Below are 20,533 nucleotides of genomic sequence, written 5' to 3'. Positions count from 1 at the left end.
TGAATCCATGCCTTAAGGTAAGCAACATTATGCTTTGGCCATTTCTAGCCCACCATGTGTCCACTTTCCATGTAGAAAAAATTAATTAATAAAATAAATGCACATATTAGAATCGTTTAAATAAAAAAAACATCTTTGTACATATCACAGCATTGTAAATAAAATATCAACAAAAACAAAGAATTATTCTTTTTGGACGGAATGTTTTTGAGTTTATGTTCCATTCGCTACCTCTGGTATAATGTAAATATAGCAATGGGAAATTGTAAATACCACTTGGCACATAATTCCGTACTCTTTTCTTCAATAGCCTGTTATGAAGAAATTCTGCAAATTGAATATCCACATTTCCTAAAGCGCAATCCTTTTATTGATATTGCTACTGAGAAAACTTCCCAAATTTTTCTTAACCGAAAGTAACGAATACAACACTAACAAGCAGTGACTAAGACTTCTTCGCTGAACTTGTCCTGGATTTGGTGCCATGTGCTTTAGGTGTACCAAACTGTCTTTTACCAGGTGACCTGGAATATAAGAACCATTAAACTTGTCAGTGGTTGAACTTTCAGTGCAGTAAGAATGGAATCAACATTTAAATCCACAAAAGCATGATCTTCTGTGACTATATATCCCTTTCAACCTAAAACTTAGCGGTGCAGGGGGAGGGGGCACTGAAAATTTTATCAAGATATTATCATATCTGCTTTTTCATTTCTGGTTAAGAATATTTGCTGCTCACATCAAAAGTAAGTACAGTTTTTAAGGTGCCAGCTGCAGAATAAATATTCAAAATCTGTAGCCTTTATCACAACTAGCTACTGCACTAGGTTCAATACACTCCATGAGGTCAAGAGTAAAGAAAGTTTTTGTTTTTTTTAAATGAAAACCAGGTAAAAAATATGCTTACGTAATTTTCTTAGATGGTGTTTTTCTGGTGACAGGGGTATTTGCTTTACTCAAACAGAATGATATTTCCGAATCTTCCCTATAAATAAGTAATATATTTAACATGGAAAGAAAAGGGATAGGCTGGTATAGAATATTTCAAATGGGACATTTTTCATATCACCAACATAAAATTGAAATTTTCAATTTAATCAAAATTCCTCAACTTAAAAATCATAAAACTTGTATATTCCATCTGACTGAATAGTAAGGATTTTTAGCATCTGAAAGTTTTCAACGAGACCTTATCTTAAGCCGCTGACCAGAGCATCACATGCAAACCAATTGTCCAATCCAATATTTGTCCTTGTTATTAGACCCAACAGTTGCAGTGTCATGATTGAAAACTATTTTACATACCTGAGAGGCATAAAATCATTCTGTGACATTGATCTAGTTAAATCATACTGGTCTGGAGTTGTTAGAGGTATCTACAAAGAAATCATGTCTTAATGATATTGATAGGAAATGTATTCAAGTTAACATCCTACTTTTCTGCAATTGTTGGACCATTGGGTAACACTATTGCTAACTGTTGGGATTTTTAATTACTTCATAGTGCGAAGGTGGAAAAGGAGAAAAGTTGTCGATAGACCCATATATTACCTCATTCAAATAACAAAATACTTTCAAGTATAGAGAGTTATAACAAATACTAGTTATATCTGTATAAAGTTCCGGTACCTGATTAGTATATTCTCTATGTATAGTATCACTAAGTTCTCGTTTCATAGCCTCCACATGTTGTCTATGTGCTACCACCTCTTCTTCTAGTGATTTGATTTTAGATGTAGCTGAATGATACACATCAATAAAGGCTGCTACCAGATTCTATAAAGCATAATCAAATTCGAAATTACCACAGACAAATAAAAAAAAAAAACATATATTAAGCTTAAAGCTGATAAAGGAAAGACAATAAACTAACTTGGTGAAAATTTTTAACCTTTAACCTTTTGGATTTTCAACTCGGTTTCCCCAAGTCGTCAGTGATGCAGGTCAGAGGGGCTGAGATGGAAAAAGCATCTAGTCGTTCAGATGGGAGAATAAACCAAGACTCTGTGTGTTACAGGCTGTGCACGTTAAAGATTTCTCAACAGTTGCAAATTGAAAGGGTAGGCTAATGCTGCTGTTCTGGCAAAATTTCCCTCATTGCACACTGCATGGTGTTGACTGTCTTCAACAGCCCTTTTAGGTGCAAAAAAGTAGGACCAAAAAACTCCATTCATTTCATTCTTCATCACAAAGTGTTGCTTTACTAGTGACATAATAATGAGTATACCCTAGCAACCATGACTGTTAAAACCAAGGGAGTAATATAACTTGAGAGTTCAGGGTAGATGATGTGTTATTTCATAACGCTTGGTGTTCAAATGGTTAACATGAAAACAAGTGTTACGTTGCCTTGCCCTTCCAGTATCACTTGGTACATTTAAGTACTTCTTAACCAATACTAAAATCATGAGTAAATCTAAGATTAACTGAGCAGATGTTTCAGCCATCATGCTATTGAAAGCAGGCTTCGAGAGCTTTACAAGAACACTACTGCCAAACTCTGCTACCAACAAGGCATAAGATGTAATTATTTAAGATGTACAAACCTGACAAGCTATTAATTCTGGACCAGCTTTACTGATATCACTAGGTATTAGATCAGTATTTAATAGTAACTGAGATAAAGTAACTTCACGACCTTCTGGTGATTGACGGAACTGTCTTTTACCCTGAAAAATTTGTCAAACGCCAACAAAACATGAGATGTGAAAACAAAATTGTTTTCTAGTATCAAAAGATTAATAATAATCTGACAACTGCTTCATCTACAATTAAAAACATAATTTTGAAATTTTGACTGCTGTCACTTATGTACTTGAGTTGTTTCCAAATAGGAGCCATTGATTTGTATTCATTCTGTGTACATGGTCTCTTGTTCAAGAGTGACTAACAGGGACACCTGTGGACAATCACTAACATTATCTTATGCAGTTTATTATAAGTAGAATTAAATGTAGACCAAACTTTGTTTCCGTTTTTTATATATTAATTTATTTTATAAAATTATTTATTTTTAATTATAGTCACTTCAGTTAGGGTCTAACGACAGACTTCAAATTAACCTTTTGACCTAACCCTAAAGATTAACTCAATAAAATTAATAATTCATGCCATGTTACCTCAAGTAAAGCTTTTTCTACTGATCTGATATAGTTAGCTAGAACTTCTTTATCTCTGTAAAAAAAAAACAAGTAAAGTAATGGAACTTATGCACATCTGGGAAAACCTCCACAATTTTCCATCATCATTTATTCTACCTTAAAAACAAAATAGACTCCTCTTGTTTATGTTTGTAAATTGGAACAAGGAAACAAAAATAATGCAACTTACTTGGCAGCCGTTCTCAAAGCATTTTCAGCATCTGTTAAATTTCCTTCAAATGATTTCTTATCAAATTCATATTGCATGGTCTGTTTATTTAGTTGTCTTATTGTCTGTTCCTTTCTTCTTAATTCACTCTTGATTTCTGACAGATCCTGTTGAACAAAAAAGATGATTTATAGTTACTGACATACTAGTACATTTTAATATTTGTAATTTGTAAAAAAAGCTCTCATTTCCAAATCAGTTGTAATATACCATATATCTAATAAATTTTGGACAGCATAACCATGATCTTTTGTTAATATGAATTTCAATATGGTAAGAGAAAAACCACGCAATCATAGGCAAAAGAACGGACTGTTAGGACTTAGAACACAATATGTTGGGATTGTGCTTATTCAGTTTGTTACAATATCAGCAATCAGCTTAAGAAGGATCTGAAAATTGATCTAAAATTGCACCTGATACCAATAAATTCATAGGCTAATGCCCAAACCAATTCTATAATAGAAAAACTACCTGAGCAGCTGCAGATAAAGTATGACGTTTCTCTTCACCATCTGTAGCATACATCTCTAATCTTGTAGATAACTCTGTTAACTGTCGACTTTGTTCTTGTAATAAATGTTGAGCTTGTTGTTCTCTATGTAAAGCACTATTCAACTCCTCACAAACCCTTTCAAATTTCTCCATAGAAACAAACTGAATATTGGGGGAGGTCTAAAAAAACAAATTTGTCTTTATTTTACTTTGCAAACCTGTTTAGACTTAGGATTCGTCTTAGATAGTTTCAATGCAATATTTTCACATGAATAATTAACCTCGCTCATGGACTCATTTACTGACATAAATCAACTCCTTTGTTAAATTCTGTAGTGTGAAAGGGTGCGCACTATATTCGCAATTATACAGTATTAGTGACCTCCATTTTTAATAAAAATTATACTTTTTTAAATTAAAGGTGGATTGTACCTCTGATGATTTTTTACTAACATCTATGATATTGTTACTAGTTAGATCACTTTCTACAGGTACAGGTGTTTTTAACTTCTTTATATCCTCTAATAAACCATTTCTCTCTACCTCTAGTTTATGTAGTTTACTGGTTAGATCTAATACATTATTCTGTAATGCCATCATCAAATCCTATAACAGAAATACAATTGAAATATCTAAGCCAGCAAATCATCTATTATCCTTCATAAAACACTGATGATGATTAAGCTTATACTAATGATGAACATGATGATGATGATGATGATAATACATTGATGATGTTATACACTGAATGATTAAACATAAGTGACGATAATACATTGATGATGATTATACATACTGATGATGATATACATATATTAATGATAAACATTGATGATGATGATGATTATACATTGATTTTATACATGATTGAATGATTAAACATAAGTAACGTTAATACATTGATGATGATTATACATTGATGATGATCATAGATTGATGATGATTATACCTTAATGATGTTAATATATAGATTACAATTATATATTGATGATGTTGATTATACATGGATGATGATTTTATACATTAACAAAAACATTTTTACTTACATGAGATGAAGCTAAGTTACTTTTTTCACCAAGTGGTTTAGTGGCTAGATGACGAGTTAAACATCTATTTAACAGTTTAACAGTAGAGTGTCTATCTCTAGATGATGATACTAATGATTTAGAAGAACAAGCTGGAAACTGAGCTGATAATCTTTCTAATAATTTACTTAATGATCCTCTAGCAGCTCCTACCAATGCTCTGGTCTCTATTGGATTATCTGAAATGATAATACTTTGTTAAAAATTTTCTAAATTTCACTTTACATGTAGTTATGTTTATGTCCTGAGCCCTGTTTCACAAAAATTCAATCAACCCAAGTTACATTTTGGATCTTGAAAAACACAGTATTCTGATTGGTTTATATGGCTAGATTTAAACTTGATATTATTGATCAACCAATCAGATGAATGTTTAGTTAGGTTTTTGTGAAACAGGAACCTGAGCTACAAGCACAAATGCTTTGCTTATGTTATGAGTTCCATACATCAACATGATTTTGAGATGTAAGAAGCGAACATTCAAATATTCTGATAAGCAGGCCATATTTAATTTGAATAGCTGATCTTCACAAAACAAAACATTTTGGCCTCAGAAAAGTGACTAGCATGAAGGTCATAAATGAGAATAATGACTTACTCTTGCTTTCAATTTGACCAGCAACTTTTTGAAGATCTGTCATTGAAGTAAGAACTATTTCTAGTAAATTAGGACTAGATAACCATTCTAGTAAACTACTCTCTCCAACTTTGATAGATGTATTACCATCCTCATAGTCTTCATCGCCCTGACCTACAAAAATACACAGAGGAAACCTTCACAAAACAAAATCAATTACTTTATTTGGATTTAATTAAATAATATAACTTAAATGGATTATTTTGGTTTTAAAAATGGTACAATGACTATCATTGATTAACAGACTTCAGAATGAAACAAAATATTTTGACAGCCATTTTATTTTAACAAGATAGCTTGTCAGGCAAGGTAACATACACCTATTGGCAGATGTCATTGCTAAAATGATAACACATTCATAAAATTGCTTTCAATGTCAAAAACATTCAATTTGGTTTTATATTGTAACAAGTGGTCATAACAAAAGGAGTTTGTTTATGGTGCCTACCTTGAAATAAGTGTGTTTCAGGCTTCACCCCACCAGTACAAATCAACAAACTATTACCAGAACAAATACTATCATATGTCATAAAGGCACTAGTTGTGCATAAACCAAAATATCGCAACCTATTGGCGGCCATGACAGTTATAACACCAACACGGAATACCAATAATGGATGTCTTTTATAAGGTTGAACTTTTGTCTTTTTGGGTGATGATTTACCACCAAGCTCAGAATTCAGCAAATTAACGAGGTACAACACTCTTTCGGTTGCCATGTCCCAATTTGACATCTGTTCTTCAAATATATGTCGTTGTGAGGAGAGTTGGTTTGAGCGATTTAGTAAAGGAAAGAGTACACCACTCAGAAGAGCACAAGCTGCCAAAAGAGCTGAATTTTGGTTTTGAGCTTCTTGAAGTCTGTTAGAAAGATCAAAACACTCAGATTGAAGACCTTGTTGAACATTTCCTGTTGCTCTCACTTTCTCCCAAGCTTGGTCAGCAATACTTTGGTTTTTCTGTAATGTAAGTTTACATAGAAATGATAAACTTAAGATGCATTTGTTTATTAAAGGAGAATAATTATATAGTTGATTAAGCATTTGTATCCTTAGTTTTAGTTTGCAAGATATTCAAACAAGCAACTGCACATAACTTAAACCAGTGATTGTTGTTCCATAAAGCTGTGTCTATCTTGATCGCAGATGAACCACACATCAGATAAAAAATATGAAAAACGCTTTATTGACTATAATTATAGCTCTTTAATATGCAATAATAAATATTTTCACTGTTAAAATAGTGCTCAATACATCAATTGTAGAGTGATATAGAAATATTAAAACAGAACCTAAAAAAACATGTTGTCACTCAGAGTTTCACACGATGCAATCTTCAGACAGAAGAAATAAATGGAGAGATTTAAATGCTCTAACCAAATGGGCTAGTCTGCCTTCAAAATGGGTGCTGAAGATTAAAGTGAACACAACTGACATCATTATATTACCTTTGATCTAGATTGAAGATCTCCTAATAAATTAGAATAATGTGTTTCTATTTCCTCTTTCTGTTTCTGCCATGAGAGTTCTCTTTCCTTGGTTAGCACTGATAGTTTATTAATCTGGTCTTCACTAGAATTCTGTATTTCTTTCAAAGTCTCATCTTTTCTCTGTAAAGCATCCTCCAGCGTCAGGATCTGAAATCAAGAAACACTTATGGTGCAGGTGACCAACAACTCATTCATAACTTAATTCTTGGTCAATGAAGGCATCACCATGAACTCTGTTGGCAAAGAGAGACAGATATACTTTGATGAATACCCCTAAAATATGTGGCAGTGGAATAAGTCAGTCTGTAGCAAGCTGGATTGTCGTCTGCTGGGCGATTAGGTGCTGTGGGTTCCAATCCTCCTGCTTGTGTCAGTGCTTTCGGCTTTTTCACACACTTATACCTAATATATGAGTCAATGTTATTTTTCAAAATATTTCTGGGAATCTCAACCATGAAAGTTCCCTTCTAAAAGGATGCTGTTGCCATTGCTTTCGTGTCAAGAATATAAGGTTATAATCTACCTTATTATCAGCTTGTTCTAACATAGATATTAATGTAGTTATTTGTTGATATATCAAATCAGATAAATCGGTGAATGTAGCTTTAGGGTAGGGTTTGTCTCCTCCCCCAGATGGACCACATATAATCCTACCAGATAATAATAGTTGATATAAACCATGTAAATAGTTGACTCTATCCTAAAAATAATATAAATTTTTTATACTGGTATAGAATTTGGGTTCATGTTACAGGATGATTTAAAGGAATGAAAGACTGGCAGTAATTGCCAGTCATGTCTGTCGAAGTTCCAAAATGTTGTGCCTAAATTTAGGAGAATGTTGATCAAAATTATCTACAATCCACAGCACTTCCACATTTGGAATTTCAAACCATTAGTTGTTACCCCATTAAAGGGATTGTAAAAATGTTCAAATTTTCAGTCAGACGTCTGTGGATCCTGCAGTTCCACAAAAAATAAGTCTTTGATGATGTCAATAATTTGCTTTATCACTGTGAGTAAAGTTAAGATATACCTGTTCTTCTACTTTCTGTTTCTGTACCAACTTCATTATCTAAATATAGAAATAGATGTCAAATATTTAATTGGTTCCATATTTTCAAAAGTATAATCTTAACTTAATGCTTTGACTGAGTCCTGGAATGCTCTTAAGGAAATGTCAAACACACTGTGCCATTTTAACTTCAGCTCTTGAGCTGTTTGTTTGATTGTCTTACCTCTCCTGACAGTTCTTGTATTCTAGTTCTATCTCTATCAGAATAGGCTGATGTCGTCTGTAAATCAATCTGCATTCTAGCTAAAACACCTTCTAGTTCACCAAAATCACTTCTAACTCGGTTCAATTCTTTAGCTGTCCTGGTATAATTCTTTTGGGTCTCCTGTTAACAACAAATACAAATCATGTCAAGTCAATGTTAATAACAAATACAAATAATGTCAAGTCAATATTAATAACAAATACAAATCATTTTCACTTGCTTTCCTGTCAATGACAAATACAATTCCTTTCAAGTCTATGTTAATAACAATTACAAATCATTTCTACTGGGTTTCCTGTCAATAACAAATACAAATCATGTCAAGTCAATAACAAATACAAATTATATCAATTTGATTTCTTGTAAATAACAAATACAAATCATATCAAGTCAATGTTAATAACAAATATAAATAATTTTCACATGGTTTCCTGTCAATAACAAGTACAAATCATGTCAAGTCAATAACAAATACAAATTATATCAACTGCATTTCCTGTTGATAACAAATACAAATCATTTCTACTGGATTTCCTGTTAATAACAATTACAAATCATTTCAACTTGGTTTCCTGTCAAATACAATCATTTTAACTTCACTGGCCTTATTAAATTATCAGAAATGTGTGTCTTTAATGGAAATAGTCAAGATAAATAACAAAATTCTTACCTCAATAGCTTTATCTTTAGCTTGTATTAGTTCTCTATTATTCTTCAACTCTTTATTCTGAGATTCACAAGTCTTCTTATATTTATTCATCTATATAGTAAATATTGAAATATAATCAATGAAAATTTTAATGAGTGTTTGTAGATGCTAAAAAGCAAATTTTGCATTGGTATGTATTTCATACACTGTCTTGCGGAGATAAAGAACTTTTTCAAAAATCAACATCAGTTTATTGTTCCATCCAAACAACTTCACACTTTTTCCATATCATCTCTACCACTAGCACTGTAGATTTTGTTCTCCTTGTGTGCCTGTGCCAGTCAGTGAAACTCTTGACAGGACTTTAATCAGCAACAAAAATCTCTGACCAAGACTGTCTGTGTGCCCGCACCTTAAAGCGAATTGCATGAAACAGTGTTCACATATAAAACTATGAGATAAAGAGTTTTTTATTACCTCTTCTGTAACTGTATCAAGATTCTTTTTATTATCAATAAAAACATTTTTAATAGATTCTAATGTTTCACCAGGATTAGGTGATGCTTTCTTTATTTTACCATCTTCTTTCTTAGTTCCTGGTTAAAATACAAATAACAATTATAAGTTACCATTGTTTTAACACAAATTTTGTTTATTAATTTTAATGAGAACTTCTAGGGATACAGTAAAATTCAGCCATCCCTAGCACTTTCCATAATTAAGGTCTGGAGTTTGGTTATTATGCAATATCATAAAGCTCTGTGAAAGACACTTTCAGTTTATTATTTACATTCTCAAATGCGGTCATTATGTAGTGATTATAATGTCATGACACCATCACTGTTGCCAATTTCTTTAATGGAAGGTGACCAAATTTTAGATTTTCATTTTAAAAAGAGACATATATGGCTGAAATAAAACTATCAGCTTGATAGTTAAACATTCATACACAAGTTTCTACTCGTACATAATAAAGAAAAAGTTTTAGAGAGGTCACAATGTTTTCTTTAACTTACTATTAAAGACAGGTTTTTTAGGTTTATCACTGGTGCCAAATGTTTGTAAGATTAATTCTAATTCTTTAACAGTTCCATTATAATTCTCTTCTAAATGTATTTGTTTCTTCCTGGCCTAGAAAAATAAATTGATTTACATGAAATATCCAAATTTGATAACTTAATAAAAGTTCAAAGTGGTGAGATTCCCCAAAAAATTGCTAGATTCACCCCTTTTTTGTATAATCTTATTCTATTTTACAATGATAAAAAATGAAATTTTAACAAAAATTATCATGCTGCCTTTACATGTTATTTTTACTCGAAAAAATAAATCAAATGGCATAATATGTACAGTTTTAAAGGGACAGATGAGTTTGATTTGGATCATGAATATATGTAAATAGTCTTCATAAGTAGTAGAAATGTAACAAAATCGCATAAATTTAATTTCCTATTTCAATAGATGTCTTTTCTATAAATGGTTGTGTCTCTAGAAAAGATGACTCATCATTTGAACTTTCAAACGCAGATAATTCTGGACAGACATGGAATTGAATGCTCAAATTTTGACCGTGAGCTGTGGACACTACTCATTGACTTAGGTAAAAAATTACTGTTTCTGAGATTAAGGTACCATATGTAAGAAAAAAATGGTGCATCTGTCCCTTTTAAGTGTTTGTTCACCATATTTGACTTATGTGTCCACTTCTATAGTGTAAAGTATTCAACTGTCAGTCAATAGTAGTCAACCTTCACAATTTAGTGTCATACTACCAAAGGTTCACCCCATTATTAAAGAACTAATATACTACTAACTAACTACTAAAATTCAAATTGAAAAAAATAAACCGGAGGTTCACTCCTTAATTTTTGCTCTAAACTTGATCAATTTGTACAAGCAGTAATCAATTAGATAATAAATTTTGCGCACAATATTAGCATTATACTACTCATTTCAAAATTAATATGTAACACATGAATCTTGGTTTATTCCGATGCATTTTCCATATCTAATCTACTCCAACCTGCATTACTGAGAGAACCAGGGTGAAAAATTCAAAAGTACTTCTTGAAATATGACATTCTTTCTTCACTTCTCTATGGAGGAGTTCACTACTATACTACTTGATTTTGCCATTCTTTGGATAAGATTTTTGATTGACGGAATTGTCTTGCTTGTTCAGTTTTTTTTTTTATATTTAGTTTCTATCTACCAAAAATATACCTTAGGAAATTTTCTGGAGTGACAAATTTTGGTTGTTGTTTTATCACACATCTATAACAGAACATGTTATGTAATTATAAACAACTGTGTTATGTAATTATAAACAACTGTGTTATGTAATTATAAACAACTGTGTTATGTAATTATAAACAACTGCACACTGTTGTCATGTTATTATAAACAATATAACACTAATGTCATGTAATTATAAACAATAGAACACTATTGTCATGTAATTATAAACAACTGAACACTATTGTCGTGTAATTATAAACAACTGAATACTACTGTCATGTAATTATAAACAATAGAAGAAGAATACTAATGTCATGTAATTATAAACAATAGAAGAAGAATTCTAATGTCATGTAATTATAAACAATATAACACTAATGTCATGTAATTATAAACAATAGAACACTAATGTCAAGTAATTATAAACAATAGAACACTAATGTCATGTAATCATAAACAATAGAACACTAATGTCATGTAATTATAAACAATAGAACACTAATGTCATGTAATCATAAACAATAGAAGAAGAATTCTAATGTCATGTAATTATAAACAATAGAACACTAATGTCATGTAATCATAAACAATAGAACACTAATGTCATGTAATTATAAACAATAGAACACTAATGTCATATAATTATAAACAATAAAAGAATAATAATGTCATGTAATCATAAACAAAATAAGTCATGTAAATATAAACAATAGAACATTAATGTCATGTAATTATAAACAATAGAACACTAATGTCATGTAATTATAAACAATAGAACACTAATGTCATGTAATTATAAACAATAGAACACCCAAATAAATATTTAGATGTTGAATGTCTGTCTGATACTGTCACTTTTAAGATAATTACAAGTCACTAACCTCAAGTTGAGATAACCTCTTTACGAATATCAAGGCACATGCCTATGCTTGCATATTTATCAAGTTAAAATTTCGATCCACATAATGGATAAAATATGATTTATCATCTTAAGTATTTTAATTCTATATACCTTGCTGAGCTCTTCTTTTACTTCATTGAAATTTTTCTGGTGGATCTCTAATTCTTTAGATAATTTATTTATAACATGTTTTTTATCATCAACTTCACTAGTCAACTGTCTTCTAATATTAACATAGTCTTTTTCAGTTCTACAAATAGAATGTGAATTGGACCATTAACTCTTTATCATAATTTCTAGGTTGTAGCACACAAAGCTCTGCTTTTCTAACCCATTTCACACTCTGCCTTGGCCCTTGACAGTTCATTAAACCTTCATCTGTGGCGTTTGATTGGAGAGTTTTGAACATGTTCTTTTAACAATAATGAATTCTTCAAAACCAAGATCCAAAATTCAAATCTTGTTACTTTTCAGTTTTATCTTATTGAATAATCAAAACTTACTTGTCTAGCTTATGTATGGCATCTCTTTTAGTTCTTCTTTCTTCTTCATAAGCTTGTTCTATTTCTCTGCAATGTCCGAATAAATATCTTTTTTTTACATATATTATTACATTTCACCATGAAACACAGACCCAATCATCCAATAGTGAGTGAAGTGGTACCTTTTTTATCTTGCAGTATATAATGCCTAGCATCGAACTAAAGAAGACAATCTACAAAAAGGTTTGTCGACATCTATTTTGGAAAGTTCAAATCACACTTACCTAAGTTGTTTAGTCAACCTTTCAATAGATTTGGTAGCCTCAAAGTTAGCTGATTTTTCGACTTCAACCCCGCCTTCTAGATCTCGTGCTCTCAACTAGAATAGATCAATTAAACTAAGATTAAAATCATTGTCAAGAAATAGGATTGATTCCTATTTATATTAACTCTCTGCATATAAAAGGTTTGGTTGTGAAAGAACATTATGTAAAGGCAACCCCATTCATTGCACAATGAGGGAAATTTTGCCCACTGACTAATTTGTTTCCAAACTATGTGTACAGCTTGCAGCATGAAGGAATTTGATCTATTTACTCAACAGAGAGACAGATTTTTGCCAATAATAAAAAAAAAAGAAGAAAAAACTGATTTGAATAATGTTGAATACCCTTTTCCATCTTCTAACAATGCCAATTTGCATTCAATACCAAATTGTATATGCACAACTCAACTAAATACATTTCTAGTAGTTGATACACAAGGCATATAATTATGACGATAAGGAATAACAAGGACATGTCCATCTATATATTAAATATAGTTAATACCTGAACAATTTCAGAATTAAACTTGGTTTCTAAATGTGCAGCTCTTTCTAGTTCAATGTTTTCTTCTAATGATTTATTTCTCTGTAATGCTGTCTATAATAATAATACAGTAATATATCTTATACTTGGTAGTCAAAGTCTTGGTAGTCAATTTTTGTCGCTGATAAGAGTCTTGAGTAACATCTTGGGTGTGCCTGTGCCGTGACAGGATTTATAATAACAACCAAGTTTGATAATTATCTCTGATAGCTTTATCGTCTGCTGACATCATCCAATCAGATTCATTTTCCTTTCAAGTGCATGATACGCACGTAATGATTGACATGGTTGAAAACGGCCGACTAGAGATTTTTGCCTCCCGTGCCTGTCCGCGAAACTCCTGACAAGACTCTAATCGGCAACAAATATCTCTGACCAAGACCACTTGTGTGATGAAGGGGGATTTTACTACATTTAATATATAGTCCAATTTCCGTTTTCAAAAATCCTGATTGCTGACTGGTCATTCTTGACTATTTAAACTCACTGTTAGCCCAGTTCATGAGTTGAATTGTCAATAAATCTGGACTAAAACATCGAATTTCACTCAAGAAACATTGTGTCATCAAATAAAATGGATCATAAATTTGTGTCAACATATTGTACAACATCACATCTTGTCATTGAACCTGTGCAGAAAAGTAGGACGTAAAACTCCATTCATTTCATTTTTATTTGTCATTGAACCTAAATTAAAATTCTTCTCATGTAGAATAAACTACACACCTCTAGATCAGTTTTAAGTCTTGCTTCTCTTTCTTTAGAATAATCTAATTCTGTTAAAGTTCTTCTTAAATTTTCAGTATGATTCTTCATATCAGCTAGAAATGTAATTTTACAAATAAGAAACGTTTCAACTGATTTCAACACAAATCGTGATGTTTTGTTTCAACCAATCAAATTCAGACAAACACAAAATGAAACAATCAGATTTGTATTTAATCAAATGAGTGAATACAGTTTGTGAATAACATCTATATCAGTTATTCCAGTATACAGACAGCCACTATGTGCTAATCACATGTATATATCAAGAGGACATACTATATAGTTGTGAATATAATGCACACTTATTCATACCTCCAGTCCCATCTCTAGTAATAGAAATACATGCCTGATTTTAACAAATGATCTGAGTTATTTGTAAATACTACAAGTCATTTTCTATACATTTATCAAATGAAGCTTATATTAACTTCGATTTTAAGAGCAACAGTTATTAATTTCAAATAATTTAGATAATACACTTACAATCATGATCTTTGACTCTTTCTGATAATTCTGCTAAAACACTGCAACAGAAAACATGACCTTTAACAGATAACTTTACACTTCCTTCAATGGGATAAGTTAATATTGTATCTTGTAGTCTGATATTGAAAAAAATCAATGATTCAAATCACTTACATCTCTTGTTCCATTACTAAAGCATTGAGTTTATCTCTTTCTGCTATCAATACATCTTGTTCAGCATGGTATCTGGCTAGTAAATTATTCTACAAATATACAGTTCATTAGTAAAATAACAACAATAGTAAAAAACTCATGTCATTCTTTGGACACAAATTTTTCATCCGTTTGACCAATTGAATTCAAGCCATTTTTTTCACTGATTTTTTTAATCAGCAATAGTGATCATAGCTAACAGTCAAATTTTGAGCCTTCAAATCTATGTGTGTCTAGAATAATCCACGTTTTAATGTTAAAATGACAATGATGCCATATAAAGAAAAGATATTTAATAGAAAGTGAAATTCTTAGATTGAGGTATATTTTAAGAGAATTTTGCAATTTTTGTACATTTCTAGTACTTCTGAAGACTATTTACATATATTCAAGACTCAAATTAACCCCTGAAAAAGGCACCCTTTCCAATAATGTTCATACAGCCAGTTACAATATGAGCTTATATTCTAGATTTGTACCTTTTCATCTACATCTTTTGTATATCTCCTTTCTGATTCTTCATGTATATTTTTTAATGAATGAGTTTTTTTCTGTAAACATTGTACTTCATCACTTAAACTTCTTACTTTTTCTAAAAATATGAATACAAAATTTGTTAAAGCACATGTCAACAGGTTAGGTCAAAGGTTGTTGGGATGAATGTTCAAGAGGGCTGTTGTGAGACCCTAACTGTAGTGGCTACATTAAAAATAAAAGCTAATAAAAAACAGAAAGTTAGTGGTCTAATTTTAATTAACTTTTATAATATTTAATTACATCATTGCTCAGCATAAAATTTCATTTGCAATGTGTATGCAAAAACATAAAATAGATGGATTCAAAAATTTAACATATAACTATGGTTTATCAAAAGTTGGATATCAAAATCAAATGGATGGTTACCTTTTAATTCATCATTAGTGGTCAATAATAGAGTTTCTCTATCAACTTGTGCTTGTTTATACTGATTCCATTCTTGTTTTACTCTTGTTAGTTCAAATTCTACATTATGCCTATTGGCTTCCCCTTTCTCAATCTGAGTTCTTAATCTAGCTTGTTGACTTTCTAATGAAGCAACCTACAAATAAATCTAACCTTTTCAAATTTGGTTTCAATACTTTTTTTTTAATTCACCTAATTTCAGAGTTCACTATTCTCCATTAGAGCATGGAAAGAGGTCAGCACAATGTGGATGAACTCAAGGTTCACTTGTATTGAATCACCACGCCTGAAAGAATCTTGTATATTTTTTCATCATTTTTATCAATTTCTACAATTGTTTTCCTTAACAACAAAATGTAAATTAATACACTACATGCTACTATATTTTCTCCACATTGGCCTACCTCTATATTGGACCTGCTAGCTGACTCCAGTCTTTCCTTTTCAGCTGTATTCAGTCTGCGTCGAAGTTGTGATACTTGATCTATATGAATCAATAACAGATATGCATAAACTTACATATTATTTTATACCCTGATTTTTGTCCTAAATTGTTCTGATAACGTCATATAGGCTAAGCTAATAAGACAAAAGCATTAACACAATGACATAGCACAGTCAAAAGTATCGGTACTTTGCATTTAACTGCAAAATATCTTTAGGTCACATAATCATCAACAATATGCAAATTTGCTTGTATCAATATTTCTTTCATCTCTGCATTTGAATGACCGTATTTATAAACATTTCTGGATATCCTCAAAGGCTTACCTTGTTCACTTTGTAGTTCAATTTTAGCCTGTTTTAACTGTAGTCTGAGGTTAGCTAATTCTGCTGGATAATTTGCACTTGTATCCATTGTCAGGTTTAGTGAGGATGAGATATTCATACTTTGATCTGTCATTCTACAATTTAAAATAACATGTGAAGATTTTGTGTGCCATATATAAGTCCAGAGCATAGGGCCTAATGACTTGAATTAGGCCATGTCATTTATAAGGTTATATCACTCCGTCTTTAATAATAAGCATTCACCTATCTCGAATCCGATTCAATTTTCCAATGCCTAAGGCAATTGATCTATTACCAGGCATCAATAAACAATTGTTGTTTGAGGCACAATATTTTAGTGCAATCATTATGAAAATCACCTCTTCATATTAGGAAATAATAACTTGAACTTACTTGACAGGTCAGTGAATATCATAAATACTTCAACTCAAGTTAGAACTTGTTTCAGTTTGGTCAGAAGTCGATGAACTTCTCTAATATGGATGAAGTTGATTCGTCAAATACCGATTCAATCTTTTGGGGAATTTATTAGTTGGGTTACATGTCTCTTTTTTTCGAGATAACGCACTAAATTAAGTCTGAGATCAGACGAAAATAACTTTGAAAACTATATTTAAGTTTTGCCATTTACAAAAGCCGCCATTGTTTACCTACGAGTTCCGGACAGGGCTGAGATGATTATTTTGCTAAACTCTGATTGGACAATAATACAATTTGTACTTTATGCATTCGAATCTCTTCGTGGTCACACTATTAAAGATAAATAAGCATAATTATGATCTATGAAAGGAACTATCTAAAAATCTAAGACTTTTCTTATACAGTCCAACAAACTAAGCAGTGGAGATGATTATACCATTTCCCTGGTACCTAGATAATATCAATTTTAAAACAATTTTCAGGTAAAGGGAGACAACTCTCATAACCAATGTCAAATTTTTGCTCAATATCGGTCTGTAGTAATAAAGGAAATCATTTCCACTCTGTTTTTATTTCCTCCTTTAGGGATCATTTTAAAGTATATAATACAAAGCAGTGTTTATTCTTTCTTGTTAAATCCTGTCAAAGAACGTTAGTAAGCCCACAAATTACACGTTCTGTGCTTCTGAAAGTGGACCCAGTGTTGGCTTCAACCAAAATAGGCTTCAACCAACAGTAAGAAAATAAGGACAATTCCAGCATAATAGTTCCACCAACTATGATATCATGTTAACATACTCAGGTGCTCCAAAACAATCCTGCTTAAAAGTGGTTTTCTTATCTCTCCCATTCATTAAGAACAAAGCTTACCAAAGAATTAAGTGTTTTATTATAGTTTGTATATTTAAAAAATTCTACAAAAAGTAAGGTGATAAATATCATAAATAAAAGTGTATAATTGCTTACTATGAGAAAATAAGTGTATAAAATGGACGGATCCTGAAATAGAATGTATACAAAAAATAACAGAAAAATTTGTATAATAAAATAAATATAACTATGCAAAAATATATAGACTGAAAAATGGACGGGATTTATTAAGTTAATAATTGATAATAGGTAATTAGTTGCTAAATTCTAGAGTCACCGGTAACTCTTTGCTAATATATAATAAAGATACACATGAAAAAAAAAAATTGCTAAATAGTAATAACAAATTTGAAAAATTACTTATATCACAGATTGTGCAATCATGGTGCAAGATTATTATCTCCCTGAAGTTTTCAACAAAAACATAATATATTTAAACAACAGATAAACAACTTTGTTCACAGGCCTATTTGAAATAATTATAGTAAAGAAATTGTAACTCATGTTCTACGATGCTAAATTTCATAAAGTTTAACAAACCAATGTTTCATGATACAAATACAGTACAATATCAGATAATACGTAAAATACACACAAATTATTTCAATGAAGGGCAGTATTGAAATAATAGTTTCCAACATATCCCTACAATTTTGTAAGAAATTAGGTTTTGAACTTCATAATTAGAGACACATTTTCTAGTGAAAATGAAATGATTAATACATGTATAAAATCTGATCTACCAGCAATAAGGAATGTAAATGAAATGAAATGAATGGAGTTTTACGTCCTACTTCAATAAGGAATGTAGAAGTGAAAAATAACTTATCAAACCTATTAACAAGAAACAGCTGTAACAATACCACAACAAATATAACATGCTATCAGACATGCTATAGTCTATCCAGCTATCCAGGGACAATCCACAATGTAAAAATCAGGTTTCAGGTCCAATAAATGCTATTTTGAACTACTAAAAATAATAACTATAAGTTCATTTCATAAATACCTATAAATAAAATGAACTGCTCCCCTGGTTTCTTATCGTACCTGAATATGCGTAAATATCTTTGATAATCATAATAAGGCATCAAACTTGTATCTCTACATCACAATACAAGCTCGACTTGTTTGTCTTGTTAGAGGTCTAGCGTTCGACTGATTTGAATTATTAGCCTCATTTTGTCTACTTTGAGGCCCTGGATTTACAGTAGATCTTTTTACTGAAGCTGTAGATGATGGACGGCTATCACTTGGTTTATTTGTATCAGGTTTTGGCTTAGTTTCCCCTGTTTTATCTGGAGTTTGTTCTTTAGCTGCAGGTGTCTTTTCCACAGACTGTGAAGTGGTTTTTGATACTGCGGTTGGTTTTTGCTCTTTGACATTTTCAATCTGTCGTTTAGCTGAACCTGCAAATAAATGAATTAACATTTACTAGATTTATGTCCTGTAACAAGGAAGAATTATAGTTTTCCTTAATCTCTGATTGTAATGTTAAACACATCAGTGCTGATGTGATACATCAGTGAATCGCTGTATCGCGATACCACATATCACAATACATGAATCGTATCGCAAGGCTGCGTATTGATACTTGACAATAAGAAAATAATAAACTACCATGGAAGTTAAGACTGTTATAACTTCCAGTCTATTTTTGACTTGTTATGTACATATAACATCACTGAAGTCATAATTAGATATGACTACATACTATACTGAAAACTGCCTGAAAATGAGTCTAAGCTTCGACAGAACATTTATAGTCAATCAAAAAGAAGCAGACGCCAGATTTCCATTTCTGAAAAGTGCTCTGAGAACCACATTTGACCTTGATCAGCTAGTTAGATAGGTTATTATATTACCAATGCGTTGTTTGTGTCCTTTGAATTGTGATGATACATCTGAGATATTAACTTCACGTAAAGCTTGTAACATATAATCTACAGTTAGACTTTCTGTAGCTTTACTGATATTAGTTACATCTTCATTACTTAATACTGTTACTCTCATACTCTTCTGATGTTCTTCACATAACCAGATTATTTTACCATTAGGTAAATGGCATCTGAAATCACAATAATACAGTGTGAGCACCTCACATCACTCTTCAACCTGATAGCTTTAAAGGGATACTAATATGTTTTTCGTGACTTTTTATGTGTATTGGGGGCACTGATGGCATCAATTTGCACTATTTCAATTTTCAATCAGACGTCTTTGGTTCTTGCAATTCCACTAAAACTAAGCGTTTTATTACGTCACTATCGCTGCTAATACAAGCTCCAATACAACGATCACTGAGGTACATGCAGGTTTACTTTTTCCATTTTGAAGAGATTTGAAATAGTCAACAGTATGAAGTGTAGCACAGATGGCCTAATAGTGTATTATCAGAATTTGAATGTATTTGTTAAATACATATATCTGTTTACCAGACAGTAATGTCAGCTAAATGCTAAACATTTAACCAAAATGTAGTTCCTATCCCTGTAAATTTTGGCATGATGTAGAGCCACAATATCAAAAAAGCATTACCTTGATAAACTGCCCATAGTTTTTCTTATAT

At 31.3% G+C, this 20,533-nt stretch overlaps 1 protein-coding gene across 1 annotated transcript; it reads right to left on the bottom strand.

The window, feature by feature from the left end:
• Nucleotides 1-445: 445 nt before the first annotated feature.
• LOTGIDRAFT_171529 (hypothetical protein) lies at nt 446-16,741 on the bottom strand (the record flags this gene model as incomplete). The annotated part of the gene is made up of 31 exons (XM_009047725.1): nt 446-524; nt 908-985; nt 1,306-1,376; nt 1,630-1,776; nt 2,547-2,669; nt 3,120-3,174; nt 3,331-3,476; nt 3,844-4,044; nt 4,297-4,470; nt 4,911-5,128; nt 5,548-5,700; nt 6,035-6,545; nt 7,034-7,222; nt 7,599-7,775; nt 8,112-8,150; nt 8,314-8,475; nt 9,026-9,115; nt 9,482-9,600; nt 10,021-10,135; nt 11,228-11,278; nt 12,255-12,393; nt 12,647-12,712; nt 12,910-13,004; nt 13,456-13,548; nt 14,221-14,315; nt 14,746-14,864; nt 14,902-14,990; nt 15,420-15,532; nt 15,844-16,018; nt 16,287-16,366; nt 16,654-16,741. The coding sequence occupies 31 exons, from the start codon at nt 16,739-16,741 to the stop codon at nt 446-448; spliced, it is 4,050 nt and encodes a 1,349-aa protein (XP_009045973.1).
• Between the last annotated feature and the right edge of the window lie 3,792 nt (nt 16,742-20,533).

This window comes from Lottia gigantea, assembly GCF_000327385.1.
Source record: "Lottia gigantea unplaced genomic scaffold LOTGIsca_116, whole genome shotgun sequence".
NCBI lineage: Eukaryota > Metazoa > Mollusca > Gastropoda > Lottiidae > Lottia > Lottia gigantea.
This window is presented reverse-complemented; position numbering and strand designations above follow the sequence as displayed.